At 38.2% G+C, this 17,509-nt stretch overlaps 1 protein-coding gene and 1 long non-coding RNA gene across 14 annotated transcripts in view; one reads left to right on the plus strand and one right to left on the minus strand.

The window, feature by feature from the left end:
- PTPRD (protein tyrosine phosphatase receptor type D) overlaps window positions 1–17,509 on the plus strand; it is a 428,379-nt gene that overhangs the window by 361,310 nt on the left and 49,560 nt on the right. For all 13 annotated transcript variants that reach the window (XM_043891355.1, XM_043891351.1, XM_043891349.1 and 10 more), the window contains 3 exons: window positions 158–333; window positions 15,289–15,408; window positions 15,921–16,075. In XM_043891355.1, the coding sequence (XP_043747290.1) occupies window positions 158–333; window positions 15,289–15,408; window positions 15,921–16,075 (451 nt within the window). The remainder of the gene's footprint in view (window positions 1–157; window positions 334–15,288; window positions 15,409–15,920; window positions 16,076–17,509) is intronic.
- Window positions 1–17,509, minus strand: part of LOC122686210 — a 182,946-nt gene that overhangs the window by 66,738 nt on the left and 98,699 nt on the right. The window lies entirely within an intron of this gene.

Raw genomic sequence — 17,509 nt, forward strand, 5'->3', positions numbered from 1 at the left:
ATGTGATGGTCCCAGTAAGAACCGTTTTTAATCTTATTTAAGAACCAAACTTTAATACAGTGTGAAACAATGATATAACACTGTCACCAGGCCATGTCCCAGGCTGTTTCCTCTTGTGATATGTTCACATAGTTGCATAACACTCCTTGTTTTACAGGTATCCCAGGAAGTGACTATGTGAATGCCAATTACATAGATGGCTACAGGAAACAAAATGCCTATATTGCAACACAGGGATCTCTACCGGAAACATTCGGGGACTTCTGGAGAATGATATGGGAACAACGGAGTGCCACAGTTGTTATGATGACAAAACTAGAAGAGCGATCCAGGGTAAGGATGAGTATCTACTTTCTCCCTTAAAATCTTCCCTCAGATAGTTCTGGTCAGAATCTAAGCTTTTGTTAAGTTTTGATTTTTTAACAGCCACTAAATATGAGTGAGTATCAACAGCTTAGATTAAATCATGCTTTAACATTCTTTTGTATCTTTCAAAAAGGAAATTGTCTCATGTTATGATGTGTATGATCACTAAAAGAAAAACAAATAGCACTCAAAGCAGTAGGTAACTTGTCTAGATAAAATAAATATCAACTTGGATATCTTTTTAACATTCACATTTAATAGGAACGCACAGACTTCGGGGGAAAATCCCAGTAATATGTACTTCCTGACATTTTCAACTTTTTCTTTCTCATAATCTGCAGTGAAAATCTAAAATTCTGTGAAAGGGGATCCTTTCAAAAATTATTCAAATTATCATAAATTAAGTCAGGGCAGTCAGAAAAATGATGTGGGTTAATACACAGCTGAGAAAACATGTAAATGTAGAGGGCATTTTGCTAGTTTAGCCTTCTCCAAAATGAATAGATTTTAATAACAGAGTCATTGCTTAGTAAGGTCTAAGAAAGGAATTTTATTCATCATATGGATCCAATATTATGGAGCATGGCATATTGGTTAAATGCTTTTGATTTGCAAAACTAGAACATAATGGGTAAGCAGTACCCACATTCCCAAGTGTACATGCAAATATTGTAGCCATTTGAAGAAAATCAGTAACCTTGAGAATTTAAGGAACAAGTCTGACAAATCACTGAAGACAGCATATACTCTCCCTGAAGTGTGGGGCATTCGGGGTAGAGTTTGAAACTACCAGTGAGAGGGCTCTTTTACTAGGGTCACAGTATTCTCAAAAAGGATATTTTTAAGGAAGTCAAAGCCTGAGTCCTTATTTGTTGTATGACAGCCAAGTTTTAAACATTCTTCCAAGCTCAATACATGGCAGTTTCTCTTAGCCCCAGTGTGTCTATGAGAGAGGAGTTGAAAACTGCCCAGGAGATCCCTAAGGAAAAAGCTCAGACTTCGGAGAATATAAAAAGTCCTAGCTGTTATTTTAAAGCTGGGAAATCAATAAATATGGTACACAATTGGTTTAGCAAAGCTAAAAAGCAATCAGATCTTTTCAGAATGTGAATTCTACAAAAATATTGTCTGAAATGAATTTAGATTAAAAAAAACTTGTATTACTGTGAAGACATATATGTGTTACACGTTACATTCAAATACCATTTGAAAGATGTAAATAGATCTTTTATTGACTCATACTCAGGGTAACCTCTATATAACCCCTATGTATAACCAGCCCTTTCCTTAAAGCAACTCCCTATCCAAATGATTCTTAGATACAATTGTTAATAATTTTAACAAGGTCTAACATATATTGGGTACACTGATATTTTACAACAATTCATGAGATAAACACTGCTATGATTTCCATTTTATATGTGAGTGAACTGAGGCCAGGATATTCCAGAAGGTCACCCAAGCTCTTTCAGTTACCAAGGTCAGAGTGAGGAATTGAAGACAAACAGTCTGTCTCCACAACACATGTGCTTACCCACCAGGCCATACTGCCTGTTAGCACCTCTGTGAAGCAGAGGCAACTGAACTATTATGTTACAGTACACATGTAAATCTAACTTACCCAGACTGCTCTGCCTAGAGATACTGGCTGATAACAAGCAGTCATTTGCAAAAGCTGTTTTCAGTAAAACACACATTTTTATCTTGACACTGCAGGCTTTCATTAAGCCATGCACAGAAACTTGTTTTGAAATAACCAAATGAAATTCTGCCCCTTTTCTCCCTAATTGCTTCTAATAATAAAGTTAGTTCTAACTGGCCCCACTGCCAGTGCAACATGTGATGGTAATGAGCAGTTCTTGGTGGAAGGCATTGTGACTTAAATACCTACAGTTTATCTTTGTGTTGCAGGCTACCTTTTTATTCCCCACCTCAGACAGAGAAACTTATTTGGAAGTTACTAAATGAACTCTGTTTGTTCCCTTCATTAATTACTCTTTGCTCTTGCAAGTTAGCTCTCTCCTTTGTTAAATGACCTGAGGAGGCCAAATAAAGTGCTGCCTTTTGCTTTTTATTCTGTGATGGTTCAGTCTGTACCCAAACTTATGATGACCCATATAAGCCAATATTGAGAGATCTCAATCATCATCAACCCTGGCTATACAGATGATACCCTGACCCCCAATGCCCCAGAGCCTTTGTTCCTCAGTCTAGAACACTTGAAAATAAATGACCAAATGCCCTGGAGAGATCTAACAAAGCACTGAACCCCCACATTATCTCACCTGCTCTTCATCTTCCTCCCTCACATCCTCCCACCTCAGTTTTCCCCTGTCCACTTGCTCTTTCCCCTAAAGTCCCAGGAAAGAAGGGGAAAGCATTCCTGGATTTTCCAAACAAGAACATAGGTTAAATTTTGCTTTACAGTGTTTTAAAAAGTGGTTAGTTGTTGCTGAAATATATAGCTCCATACTTGGGGAACTTTTAGGGTTATGTGGGCTGACCTGCACCTCAATGAATTCTCAGTTCCCAGCAGCCAACTTCAAAGCAGTCATATGACCTACTTGGCTTTATTTAGAAACTGCTGTAGTCTCTCTCATAAAGGGAAGAGGTCCAGGCAGCTTAAAGAAATCACTTCTCCAGGGGCTAAAGCTTGAAATTTCCTTATTTTGATGAAGGCTTGGGTTCCTAAAACAAAATTCATCCCCTTGGCTTATTAAAAAGAAAAAGGCATGTGTGTGTGTGTAAACACTTCTGTGCATTGCAAGTAGGCAGGAATCCCTGCTCACTAAAGTGGGAAAGAGAGAAGAATAGGAAGAAAAGATTGCATGATACTGCACAGAATTGCCCGGGGACACCACCATCAGAGGAAGCTGCCTGACAGAGTTCCAAGCAGGGGTGCGTTGCAGTCACATGTCTGGGTTTAGAGCCCAGCTGTAGTGCACGCTAGCTATGTGACATTAAGCAAGCTGCTGGACACCTCAAGGTCTCCTTTCTGGATTACATGGAAGTGTTAATGTGGATATTACTTTTAGATAAAGAATGTGACAAGGTGTCTCAGTGAGTCTACACTATTATTTTTTGGTTGAAGTAGAGAAGTTAGAGGCCTTACCATTATAAGTTTAGTTTCCCCTAAAGCTGGCTTCCAAATAAATCAAGTTTTGCTACCAAATGAAATGAGTCTGTTTCCCTGTGGTTGTTGGTGAATCCTAACCAAACACAAGAATCACTACGCATAGTCAGTTTTGCCCCTGTTCCCAGCCCAGGGTTGCACAGTCATGCATCCCAGTCAACAGGAGAGTGTAGCTCAGAACATGGGGCATTTGCATTTGCCTTTGACAGAATCTCCAGAATGGAGACCCTGACACAGGAGTGTGTTAATCTGCCTGTAAAAAGTCTACAATAGAACATTCTGGCTGCTACTTTCAGTTATCTTGAAGCAATACAATGTGAAAACAGTTTTATTATGAACATGAGTTAGGTGTAGTAATAATTACCACTAAATATAATATAGTTTTGATACCACATTTCCTTTTGGTTCAGCTTTTCATTCTCCTTACCCATTCTTATTTATTTATGATAATAGGGAATTCTCTTCTCAGAACCAGCCTCCTTTGTTTTCTAGCCCTCTACTGTGCCAAGACTCACTCCCAACTTCTCTCTGTGGTTGACACAGCAGCAGGGCTTGTAACCCTTGCTGAATTAGAATAGTTCACTCAAGAAAAAATTTACTCTTGCATGTGTTAGACATTTCCCTGATCTTTTGTTAGAGAATTATTCACATTTGGAAGGCTGATGAAGTCTTACAAGCATGAGGTAGGGCTTAGGGCTTACAGTGGCCATTTGAAAACTTCAGTTCTTTGATTTTTCAAATGCCATCAATCTCCCTTAAATGTGGCCTTGCAAGAATACCAAACTTAAATCAGGAGACTGTTTGCAGTGTGTACATTCATATATCAACCCTGAGGAGAAAATGTGTAAGTTGAATATTTTCTATGAGTTTCATTAGGATATATTAAAAAATATATATAAAGCTGAAAACTAGAGATTTTGAAGTTGAAGTTTGATTGCTGCCTGAAAATGCACAAATCAATTTGAAGACTTGTATACTGTGTGACATGAGATATGGTTAGTGGGTTTTATTCCACAGTTTCCATCTTTTTTTGCCAAATTGTCTCAAGTTCTGCATAGTTCACTGATTCTGCAGCAACTTATTCTTGTGCCCCAGAATGTGGTCTTTAATTGTTTCCATGTTTCATAACATGCCAATAAGCACATGAATTGGTCTGGGTAACCACATGGAGGGAAGAAAGAGTTCGGAAAAACTGAAGCACTAGTAGGGGAGTAAAACGTATACAGCTGGGATTTCCACTACAGGGGTGTTATTTGTGGGCAACTGGGATGCATGGCTGGCAAGCCTGGCTAGAAGAATGGGAGTCTTCAAGGGAGGATTCGCAAAGACCATTCCCAGCCCAGGAAGCTCTATTATTTAGTGGGTGACTGTTCACTTTATTCCCCCTTTATCTCTCTGCTTTTTGCTATTTCTCTTCTACTTTGTTTCCCATCTTGAGGTACAGAAGGGAACGTGTAGGCCTATCGTTGACAACTTCTTGAGCAACCTTGATTAGTGTTAGAAGGTGAAATGAATTCACTGAGGTTAAGGGGTATTTGTCTTTCACTTGTCCTGCCAGCCTGCTTTCAGTCAGTTCCCATAGTTGACACTTATTGTTGCTTCATGTCTTGCAAGCTTTATAGTGGGAGTTGATTCACTTAAAGAGTTAGTATTGTAGTGGGACTTAGTGCTATAAATGTCAAGGATGAGAGTAAAATTTTGACACACCCTAAAATGGAAAATGATTTGAATTGTCATCATCCAATGTAGGCCACATCTATTCATGGTAAAAGCATAGAATACAATGTGAAGAAGTCTTTACTCAGTTTCCAAACTCTCTAAATCCCATTTTCTGTTCCCAAGTAGATAACCAGGGAACCTGGTTAATGGCATCCATTGCTAGAGCAGATCAAACATTTCGTGCAACATGACTTACTTTATGATAGGCCAGGAATGGGAAAATCCATGCTTCAGTAAATTCGGTTGTTTGTATTAATGAATGGAGGTTAGATGATGTCAAGGCCGAAGGGGTCAGGCTGGCGTTAACCACACTATGCTAATAGTTTAGGGAGTTAAACCTGACGCTTGGCCACTGGAGCACTTCAGACCGAAAGACCACTCACTCTTCCTGTGTCCTCTCCATTCCTTGAATGTCATCATAGTAAATTTGCCCCAACAGAGAGTGACAGTGAGATGGAGACATATTCCACTTGCTTCTGTAGCTAAGAGGGCAATTCTGGACGAAAAGCAGCAAGAAAGGAGATTCTGATCAAACACTTTCTTGTTTTTCTATAGAACAACCCTTGAGATACTTTTCAGATTGTGAGGTCCTTTTGGGTTAAAACTTGGCAGAATCCCTTTGAAGATTATAAATGGCCGTGTTATTGTTTTCATTGTCTTTATCGGTTCTGGAAGGCCGAGCCTTGGCTGGTGGCAGACTAATTCCTGGCCCCTCTGGTTTGTCAAGGTTCGGTAAGTTTAATGGAGAGCAAATGCCTTCCAAATGCCAGGTCTGTGTCCTCTTCCAAACAGAACTGGAAGCACCAAAGGCCTTGAACATTTAATTTCTCAAACTATAACCTGAAGCACTGCCTATCTAGGGCTACAGAAATTGCTTTTTCCTTAAGCAACTGTTGGGATGGTAGCACAAACATTGCCTAGGGAGTCTGCATGATGTATGGGATTGTTTTTGAAAAGCGGTGGATACTTAATGTATATAGGACACTGGCAACAAAAAGAAAGATACCCATGTTGGCAGCCTAAAGGATGTTTGGGTCCTTATCTAGCAAGTTCCACACTCTTGGTTTTCTTTTGTCAACCGTGTCAGATAACAGAGAAAGGATCCCGCCAATTTCTTACTGTCTGTTAGCTTCCTGGAATTTCTCCCTTCTTTGTCCATCCCACCTCCTCTATTTAGGATGGCAGACTACAGATGCTGGCTCAGAACATCCCTACTGAAGTGAATTATAGGCAGCACAGCCTAAGGAATGAGAAAGAGATGCAGCTTTGCTCCCAATGACAATGTGCAAAGCCCCTGTGATTCTCCCCAGTCGTGCTTACAGTGCTCCGGGCTGGTCTGGGTCATTTCTAAGATTTTGAGAAGTGTGAGTTAATCTCTGTGCCGAGGCAAGACAGACATTCAGCTGGTATGCACCACTGTAGCTTTACTGGGAGTTACTATATTGAAATGTATCCATATTGGCTGGTATACAAACATTGTCTTTTTATTGAAACTTTAAGACACATAAGGATATTGCTCAGTGTCAGTGACACTGGAACACCGTTGGAACACAGGCAGCCCCTGGGCAGACGAAGGCAGGTGCAGAGGTGACCGTAAATCTGTGTGGAGAACCCAGTCATTGCCAGGAGTGACTGGGGCTGAGGGGCGAAGAGACTCAAGTCATGAGGGAACGCCTGATATCCAAGTGCCGCCTGGCCATGACAGAGGGACAGTTCGCACATTTTTCCTCAGGCTACACCAAAGTGCTAGAAAGCGGAGATATAACGGGAAAAGTCATTAGAAAAGTTGAGTGCAGCTCCGTCTGTTAATTCCTAGCAGATGCATTTGTCTTATCCTGTTCGGGTCGCTATAACAGAATGCTATAGACCGATGGTTTATATACAACAGAAACTTCTCACAGTTTAAGACCAAGATGCTGCTTCCTGGTTCATAGAAAACTGTCTGTATGATGCAGGGGTAAGCGAGCTCTCAGGAGTGTCCTTCTAAAGCACTAATTCCATTCTACCAGGCCTCCACCCTCATGACCTAAGGGCCTCCTCAAGCCCCCACTTCCTAATACGATCACATAGGGAATCAGATTTCAACATAGTGCCAGGAGAAATAGCCACAACCTCAGATATGCAGATGATACCACCCTAAATTGGAAAACTCAGCATTGGTCACAGGACTGGAAAAGCTCAGTTTTCATTCCAGGGGCAAAGAAAGGCAATGCCAAAGAATGTTCAAACTACCGCACAATTGCACTCATCTCAGACGCTAGTCAAGTAATGCTCAAAATTCTCCAAGCTAGGCTTCAACAGTACGTGAACCAAGAACATCCAGATATTCAAGCTGGATTTAGAAAAGGAAGGGGGGCCAGAGATCAAACTCCCAAATCCGCTGGATCATCGAAAAAGCAAGAAAATTCCAGAAAAACATCTACTTCTGTTTCATTTACTACACTAAAGCCTTTGACAGTGGATCACAACAAACTGTGGAATATTCTTAAAGAGATGGGAATACCAGACCACCTTACCTCCTGTGAAACCTGTATGCAACTCAAGAAGCACCAGTTAGAACCAGACATGGAACAACGTACTGGTTCCAAATTGGGAAAGGAGTACGTCAAGGCTGTATATTATCACCTTGCTTATTTAACTTGTATGCAGAGTACATCAGTTGAAATGCCAGGCTGGATGAAGCACAAGCTGGAATCAAGATCGCAGGGAGAAATACCAATAACCTCAAATATGCAGATGACTACCTTATGGCAGAAAGTGAAGAACTAAAGAGCCTCTTGAAGATAGAAGAGTGAAAAAGCTGGCTTAAACTCAACATTCAGAAAATGAAATTGTGGCATCCGGTCCCATCACTTTATGGTGAATAGATAGGGAACCAATGCAAACAGTGACAGGCTTTATATTCTTGGGCTCCAAAATCACTGTAGATGGTAAATGTAGCCATGAAATTAAAAGATGATTGCTCTTGTGAAGCGAAGCTGTGACAAACCTAGACAGCATATTAAAAAGCAGAGACATTACTTTGCCAACAAAAGTCCATCCAGTCAAAGCTATCGTTTTTCCCCTAATCATGTATGGATGTGAGTCTTGGACCATAAAGAAGGCTGAGCACTGAAAAATTGATGCTTTTGAATTGTGGTGTTGGAGAAGACTCTTGAGAGTCCCTTGAATAGAAAGGAGATCAAACCAGTCAATCTTAAAGGAAATCAACGCTGATTATTCATGGAAGGACTGATGGTGAAGCTCCAATACTTTGGCCACCTGATGCAGAGAACTGACTCATTTGAAAAGACCCTGATGCTAGGCAAGATTGAGGAGAGGAGGAAAAGGGGATGACAGAGGATGAGATGGTTGGATGGCATCACCGACTCAATGGACATGAGTTTGAGCAAGCTCCGGGAGTTGGTAAAGGACAGGGAAGCCTGGAGTACTGCAGTCCATGGGGTCACAAAGAGTCGGACACGACTGAGTGAATAGCAGCAACCACCCTAATGACAGAAAGTGAATATAACTAAAGAGCCTCTTGATGAAGGTGGAAGAGGAGAGTGAAAAGCTGGCTAAAACTCAACATTCTGCCCTGTATCAACATGGATCAGCCATAGGTATACATATGTACCCTTCCTCTTGAGTCTCCCTCCCACCCCCATCTCACCCCTTTATGTTGTCACAAAGCCCTGGTTTGAGTTCCCTGAGTCATAAACTAGCACTATATTGTAATTATCCTTCAATTAAAATAAATACATTTTTTAAAGTAGGGAAAAAAAAACAGCAGGAAAAATGAAAAATAAACAAAACAAAACTCAACAGTCAAAAAAATAAGATCATGGCATCCAGTCCCATCACTTCATGCCAAATAGATAGGAAGAAAATGCAAACATTAGCAGATTTTATTTTCTTGGGCTCCAAAATCACTGTGGATGGTAACTGCAGCCATGAAATTAAAAGAAGCCTTTATCTTTCTGGCTTACTTCACTCTGTACAATGGGCTCCAGTTTCATCCGTCTCATTAGAACTGATTCAAATGAATTCTTTTTAATGGCTAAGTAATATCCCATGGTGTATATGTACCACAGCTTTCTTATCCATTTGTCTGCTGATGGGCATCTAGGTTGCTTCCATGTCCTGGCTATTATAAACAGTGCTGCGATGAACATTGGGGATGTTTAGAGAGAACAGCATCGAAACATGTATATTATCAAGGGTGAAACAGATCACCAGCCCAGGCTGGATGCATGAGACAAGTGCTTGGGCCTGGTGCACTAGGAAGACCCAGAGGAATCGGGTGGAGAGGGAGGTGGGAGCGGGGATTGGGATGGGGAATACATGTAAATCCATGGCTGATTCATGTCAATGTATGACAAAAACCACTACAATATTGTAAAGTAATTAGCCTCCAACTAATAAAAATGAATGAAAAAAAAAAGAAGAAGAAGACTGCTCCTTGGAAGAAAAGCTATGACAAACCTAGACAGCATATTAAAAAGGAGAGATATCACTTTGCCAACAAAGGTCCATATAGTCAAAGCTATGCTTTTTCCAGAAGTCATGTATGGATGTGAAAGTTGTACCATCAAGAAGGCTGAGCACCAAAGAATTGATGCTCTTGAATTGTGGTCCTGGAGAAGACTCTTGAGAGGTCCTTGGATAGCAAGGAGATCAAACCAGTCAATCCTAAAGGAAAGCAGTCCTGAATATTCATTGCAAGGACTGATGCTGAAGCTCCAATACTTTGGCCACCTGATACAAAGAGCCAGCTCATTGGAAAAGATCCTGATGCTGGGAGGGCAGGATTAGGATTAGGATTAGGGCAGGAGGAGAAGGGGGCGAAAGAGCTTGAGATAGTTGGATGGCATCAAGCTCAATGGACATGAGTTTCAGCAGACTCTGGGAGATAGTGAAGGTCAGGGAAGCCTGAAATGCTGCAATCTGTGGGATCACAAAGAGTCAAACACAACTTAGCAACTGAATAACAACAACATGAATGGGGGGTGGGGCACAGATATTCATTCTATAGCACACGTCAAAAAAACAAGAAAATGAATATCAAGTTTTTAAATTAATAAATGGTTTGGTAAGTGAATGGTTCAGTGAACTGATAAGCAGCAAAATTTGGTTTATTTAGAGAATAATATTTTTTGACATTATGGTTTTATTTATGAAAAGCTATGACTGTACTGATAGTCAAATGCTTTAATATCACTCTCATTTCAAGGACTCCATTGCCCTTGATCCTTCACTAAACAGTGGTCAGCAAAGAGAAAATGAAAGAAATTCATAAACCAGATAGTTTTGCCATTTGAAAATAGATATGACTAAATATTAGTTGAATGGAGAGAATAACACTATTATTCAAAGAGAAGAGAATCATTAATAATTATCTCTCCTGATTTTGGAAAATCAAGTATTAAATCTGGTCTTTTAAAAAATGCCAAAGAGAGATATAATAGCCTACAGAATCAGTTTGGCGTGTAATTTTTCTGTCTGCTAAAATATATCCTAATATTTCTCTGAAACTTTCTTTCATTGTATTCTTCTTATTAAATGTATATTTAGTCACGGTAACATTTCCTTTTTCCCAAGAACAGCCTTGATTTGCATTATCTAATGTTAACATACTGTCCCCTCTTTACAGTAGAGTCCTTTGCCCAAACGTACTAAATACTGATTTCCAAATATCATTTATTGTCTCTTCTAAGTCTTTTTTTGACTAAATAACTTGGCCCTAGGCAGGCTTTCTCAAATACTATGTGGCAAATGTGTTTGGGCTCAATATTGCTGGGACTCTTTGGAGTATTGGTTTGTTATATTTGGAATTCTGATGCCTTCCACCATGCTACCAGGCTCAATAAAGCTTTGTTAAGTTGAAATGAGGTTTTGTTCCCATAAAGTTTTAGGCTGTTTAAAAATAAGCCAACCTAGACCACAGTATAGTTGATTATAAAGTTGGCTTGCACGTGTTGAGTGCCCTTAATGTGCCAAACCACATCCAAGATAGGCCATGTGGAAGTAAAATCGAAACAAGGAGAGCATTTCCCTAAAGCACAGTCAGTAGACCTGCTGGATCAAATCCTACGAGATATTTCCAATAATGAGTTGCTCTTTTGAATACATTTAAATATGTTCTATCATGCCATCAACTTACTTTTAATAATTTGCCATGAAAGGGAGAAAATGAATGAATTCCACAGCATACATGTAGCGGTGGTCAGCCTGGTCTTTCCATAATTATGGAAAAAATGAAAGCTTATCACGTAAAGGGATTCTCTTTGTGATAATAAAAAGAAATATCTCCCCTAAATTCAGCCAGGAATCTGAACTGTCTCATTCAATTTGGGCCTCAAGTAGCATTACAGGGTGATGCTTCTAAGCCACAGCCTGGTTCTACTTTACTTCTTTAATACTCTGATTCCAGTACATTCTCTCTTCAGAGCCAGTTGGGACCCAGGTCCATTAAAGGACTGTTTGGAATGTCACAACTACCTATTTGAAGAACCAGGAGATCTAAACACTCCTACATATTTAGTCAATAAGGCTGATGGACTGGGGGCAGGAGTGTTTTTCACTTTGGTGTTTCCATTGCCACTCACATCTAGAAAATCCTAAGTACGTATCTGCTAGGATTAATAATATATTCAATTTTTCACATTCAGAATGATTTCAGTGGTTTATAACAACAAACACAAAAAGCTGAGAACATGGTTAACTAATAATAAATATTCCCACTGGATTCCCACCTATTTGCGTTGGCCATTGGGTTCAGAGTTTCAGGTATAAGATTTCCAACCCTTATAATAAACCTGTCATGCAGGAGATAATCATTCCCATTTTATAGAAGAGGCCACAACGCTTTGGTCCTGGAAACAGAGAAGCAGCTTACTGGTCAAGCAATGAAACTGCCTGACCTTCCATGTATCAGTCGGCCACTTGTAGTCACTTCGGAAGCAAATAAGAAAAGACAGACATCAGTATTTGTACTGTAACTCCTGCCTTCTGTATACCCCAAAGGGGGCCTTCTGTGCCGCACATCCTAACTCTCATACTCAGCTCTGTGCATGAAGCCTAACAAGTAGTAACTCTCTAGAAATACCATCTGAGATTCTTCTTCCAGGGTGAAAAAAAAAAACTGGTAGTGGGGGAGGGTTATTGCCAAAGAAAACATTTCAAGAGAGGGAAATAGAGCTAGCTCATTTGTATTAGCTAGTTAGGAAAATATATATATAATTTATATTATTCTTCTGTATCCTTTTCATTTTTTTCCCTCACTAGACTTCTGACTCCCTCTCTAACATTACAATCAGAAATTATTTGTTTGGTGTATGGCTAATAATGCAAGGCTTAAAGGAATATTTGTCAGTAAGTCTAAGCCCTTAAATTTAGCCCTCAGGATGAAACCTATACCGTCTACTCAGAGAATGAGGTGGAGAAAAGAAGTGTTGCAGTCCTTGCGCTGAAGGGAAGCATGTGTTGCTGCTCAGAGGCCTCAGGCAACCCTTCTAATGCCACTGCTGAGACTGTACATGTGAATGTGCACATACATTAGAACATTTATTTTTTCATAAACTCCCCTTGCAAAATATTTCTTGAAAAAAACACAGATGTTTAAATATATTGACTTTTTAAAAAGTTGCTCATAGTTTTTGCAGTTGCACTTAAAACATTTTAGAGGGTTTTTTTTTTTTTAGTAAAGAGTAAGGCTAGAATACATTCTTTAAAATGAGTACAAGAACTATTTCTTTATTCTTTTAGCTAAAAAATGTTCACAATATTTATTCCTTAATGTTTTATGGATTTTTTGTTTGCCTAAAGAGGTCAGAGTCTAACTTAGCCAAAAATAGTTGCAGTTCTCAAACTTTAAAATAATCATTATAAGTTTAAGTTTTCCTACATTTTAGGGATGAAGTGGATTTGTAGATGGAAAGTCACTCAATAATGGAGTCATTTTTCCAGAGGTCACATAAAGGCTGGCTTATGGTTCTTTTGTTATTTTCCTTTATCTTACCTCACTACAAGGTCTAAGGATAACCATTTTCCAGCTTTGAAACGTAATTACATTGAATTGGGTTTGGTGAATTGTACTGAACTTCTGGTTCATTTTGTTGCATTAACTTGCTGTTTTTGTACCCATCATGGTGGTATTTGTCCTCCTGGGATATGACCTGTTGGTTTTGATTTGAAAGGGCTCATGTTCAGCTGAAACTCTTATGAGTTTTGAGTTTCTCTGTTAATTCCTAAACTCAGTACATTATTGGCATCCCTTCAAATGTTGCAAAAAGAGGCCTCCAGTTTCTTTTGTCTTTTGCAACAAGACATCAACTTGACATCTATTTCATGGTTTAGAACAGATCCTCTGACTTCATTTTTGTGATTTTTTTTTTTCAATCTGAATTAGGGTTACTTAAGTAATGTTGGCTCTATGAGGGTAGCCTTTACTAAGTTTGTCCAAGTACAACTTGGGTTTTAATGGATGACTAGAGAATACACAGAGGTACCCAACCCTGGTCTTAACTACATCAATATTCTCCTTAAAGAACTATCTTTCCCTTGTGTTATTTTTAAGTTAGAACATATGATAGAAATATGAAACAGAAGAATATTTTGTGCATCTAGAAAATGCAAGCCTTTAAAAAAAAAATCTTACTAAGACATAATTCTCCATTTTTATGGTGAACCACTTTTGTTCATTTTTCTTGAAATAGATAATGTTTGTGTGGGTCTCACAGCTGAGATAAAGGCATAGGAGCCAGACCTTGAGAATGCAGTCTCGGCCTTCCTGTGTAACTGTACCTTTTCTTTTATCTTGTCTAGGCAACTGTGTAGAGGATTAACCTTCTCCCTTTTCACAAGGTCTGGTTTCTACACAGAAAGAGGCTGACTCTGAGCAGCAAATGCTTTAGTTGTGAAACAGAAAATTACAATATTATTTACAGAATGGTAGTAATATTTATATTGAACATAAAAGCAAATAATTACCTAGTAATTCTGTTTACTGAGCCAAAAATCCAAGTACCTATGATAATGCCTCATTGCTTTTGTTTAAATCCAAAGATTGTAATTTTCAAGTATTTTTCAAGTAGAAGATATACTAATATAGTACTAGATTTCTTTACTTAGAGACATGCATTTTAATTGGCTTCAGTTAAGAACTACTTCCCATTTTTTTTTCTTTTAATCTGAGATGCAAAGGGTAAATATATTCTGATGTATCGTCTTACTAGAAAATACAGTGTTATCTTTGCTATTTTTCATTAAGCTTTTTAATGCCCAAAGGCACATTCAGTAAATTTGAGTCATACAGCAGATTTGGAATTATTCTTTGTTGCATATTAAATTAATTGCATTGAATACTTTTTACATGCTTTTCTTGTCCAACTTCACATATTCACTGTAGATTATTCATCTGAAATGAATGGGTTTTAAATTATTTAAACTTTGCCACTTCTGGTGTATGACCCTCCGAGACTTTTTAAAGAACAGACAGCTCTTTTCCCCCAGACTTCACATATTTCATTTGTTTTTGATACACATACCATTTATCTTATATTAAAGAAAAGTGCTGTGTTGTTTGGTATACTTTGACAGATTTACAAATTATTTCTACTTTTCTTTAAACAAGCATATTTCGAGATAGCTCAAGATGAAATCGTTTGTGTCTTTTAAACCTTGATGGATGAACACTAACTATCTCACCATGTCATTTAAGTGCCTAAGTGTAATCTTTCTGAAGCGATTCTTAACGTCTATCCTAGAACAAATTTGTGTTTTCTTTTCAAGTCCTCTCAAGTTTCAAATACCTCTCTCCTTATTCTACTTGGTGACAATCTGCAATTTATTTTTTCTCCAGGAAAATTGAATCTGTTACTGTTTAGTATTCCTACCAGTTTGAAAAATGTGGTTTACATTGGCATCAGAGCAGTAATTTACATATATTGGGATAACAAGAATGCACGCCAGAAAAAGATCAACATAAAATGAAATGCAGAAAAGCTGTTTTCCTTCAACAGCAACTCAAAATAAAGCTAATAGAGAAATTGATGAGGTTCTGCCCTGAATGTGTCACTTGTTTCTTCTAGGTGAAGTGTGACCAGTACTGGCCCAGCAGAGGCACGGAAACTCATGGGCTTGTCCAAGTGACATTGCTGGATACAGTGGAGCTGGCCACGTATTGTGTGCGAACATTTGCACTTTACAAGGTTTGCTTTTCCCCCCTCTCTCTCCCCTTTCCATTATTTAAAGAAAGCTGCTTTTGAGAAATCAAATATTTCAAGGCTTTACTTAAATTTTGATTCTACTGGCAACAGTGAAGAATGAAATGATTCTTCCATTATCGCTCAGCAGTTTTTCTCCTTGTCTAGTGATTTGTCAATAAATATGGAACTCTTGCTATGAATGAAAGTTTCAGCAAATGACGACTGGATGAAGAAGAACTAGTTCTTTCTGTAAAATATGACAGGAGCACTCCTGATGATAGTTAAACCTGAGAAATGGAATGCTTCTCACCTAGGAACTTTGTCTTCCTGAGCAAATATTTGTCATTTGCAAATAGCTTGTAGTTATAACTCCAAAGAGTATTTCTTCCTAAGGAATACAGGGTAGGGGAAGGAATTAAGATAGCACATCTACATGTTACCTTTTCCATATTATTACACATCATACAACTTGAGGCTAAGAACACAGAATTTCAGTCACTGTTCTTACTTCACAGAATGGTTCAAGTGAGAAGAGAGAAGTAAGACAATTCCAGTTCACTGCCTGGCCTGATCATGGTGTACCAGAACACCCAACGCCTTTTCTAGCTTTCTTACGGAGAGTCAAAACCTGTAACCCTCCTGATGCAGGTCCGATGGTGGTACACTGCAGGTAAGAACCTCTGAGAGCATTTTCCTCACAGTCAGAACGTTGGTGGGGAAACACAAAACAGAATGATTTCTCACTGGATAGTCTCTTTCTAACCTCTTGATACTCTGGGAGAATAACTGCCTTTATAAATGATACAGGGAGTATTTTTTGGTCAAATGAGGTCTATACTAACATCAGTAGGAAGGATTTGATAGAGTGCGTAGCCGACTCCCCAACCCTGGGAGATAAAGGCAACTATGGTTCATGCTGTTTTCTCTTTGGAGAAAACATAAATACATTCTTTTGAAATATACATGTGTATGTATATATATATATATGTGTGTGTGTGTGTGTGTGTGTGTATACAAAGTATGTATATATATATATATACAAATTATTGTTTGATAGATTCTTGTGGGCTGGGCTGATATAAAGTTTTTACTATTTATAGGGAAGAACGCTGAACAAAATAACATTATAAACATACAAGCTTACAGAGATCATTTCTTACTGCTTTAAGATGCCTTCTGCATATTAGTATTATCAAGTCACATACAAAAATATCCTATTTTGAATTTTAAATTTTTATTTAATAAAATATGTACAAAGACCTATAGTTTGGAAGAATTTTTTTATGTACTCAGAAGTAATGAACCTGCATTTTTCTTAATGTATAATTTATTATTTTATACTTAACATTCTCTATATCACCACTCAGATTCTACTATAAATGTGTTCATACATTTTTAATACTAAACTGACTTCTTCCAGTTTTCTGAATTCCCCTGAAGTACCATTACTAACAGATTATTAAAGATATCTGGTCAGTTGTTTATTGCTATATAAATTACAGTTCATGTAACTTGATAGTAGTCTTTTGTAACCTAAGTAATTCAAATACTTAGAAACTATATAAAAGAAGAAAAGAAGCATCTATAATAAACCACTTCTATCATGACTTAATAGTATAACTTTCATTCACATCCCATATTATACTATAGCATAATATAGTAGATTTTAGAAATAGGGTCTATTTTTATAAAAAGCTGGATACCATGGATAGGTCAGAATAAAAACAATAAAATTTACCTGACTAACCCATGCTAGAGGAGTGATGTTAAACAATGGCCTGGCAAATTCCAAACAAGATAATATTTTATTTCTCTTTTCCAGCATTTTTACCCTAACAAAAACTGATAATAACATTACTCTTTATTCACTGAGTATTTTACAAATTCCAAAGCACTGCACCATGCTTTACTTTTACTGTTTGATGTTCTTAGCAACAGTATATTGGATTAAGAAATGAGAACACAGAGTTTGGTTCAAGTAAGATAGTTGAGAAGTTGGAGGTCAATCAGCCTCACCTTATAATCAACTTCTTGCTTCTCTTTAACAAGAATAGGGGTCTTTGGAAATCTGCCAGTATGTTGAAGTTGTTTTTTTTTTTTTCAT

Source organism: Cervus elaphus, chromosome 29 (genome assembly GCF_910594005.1).
Source record: "Cervus elaphus chromosome 29, mCerEla1.1, whole genome shotgun sequence".
Lineage (NCBI taxonomy): Eukaryota > Metazoa > Chordata > Mammalia > Artiodactyla > Cervidae > Cervus > Cervus elaphus.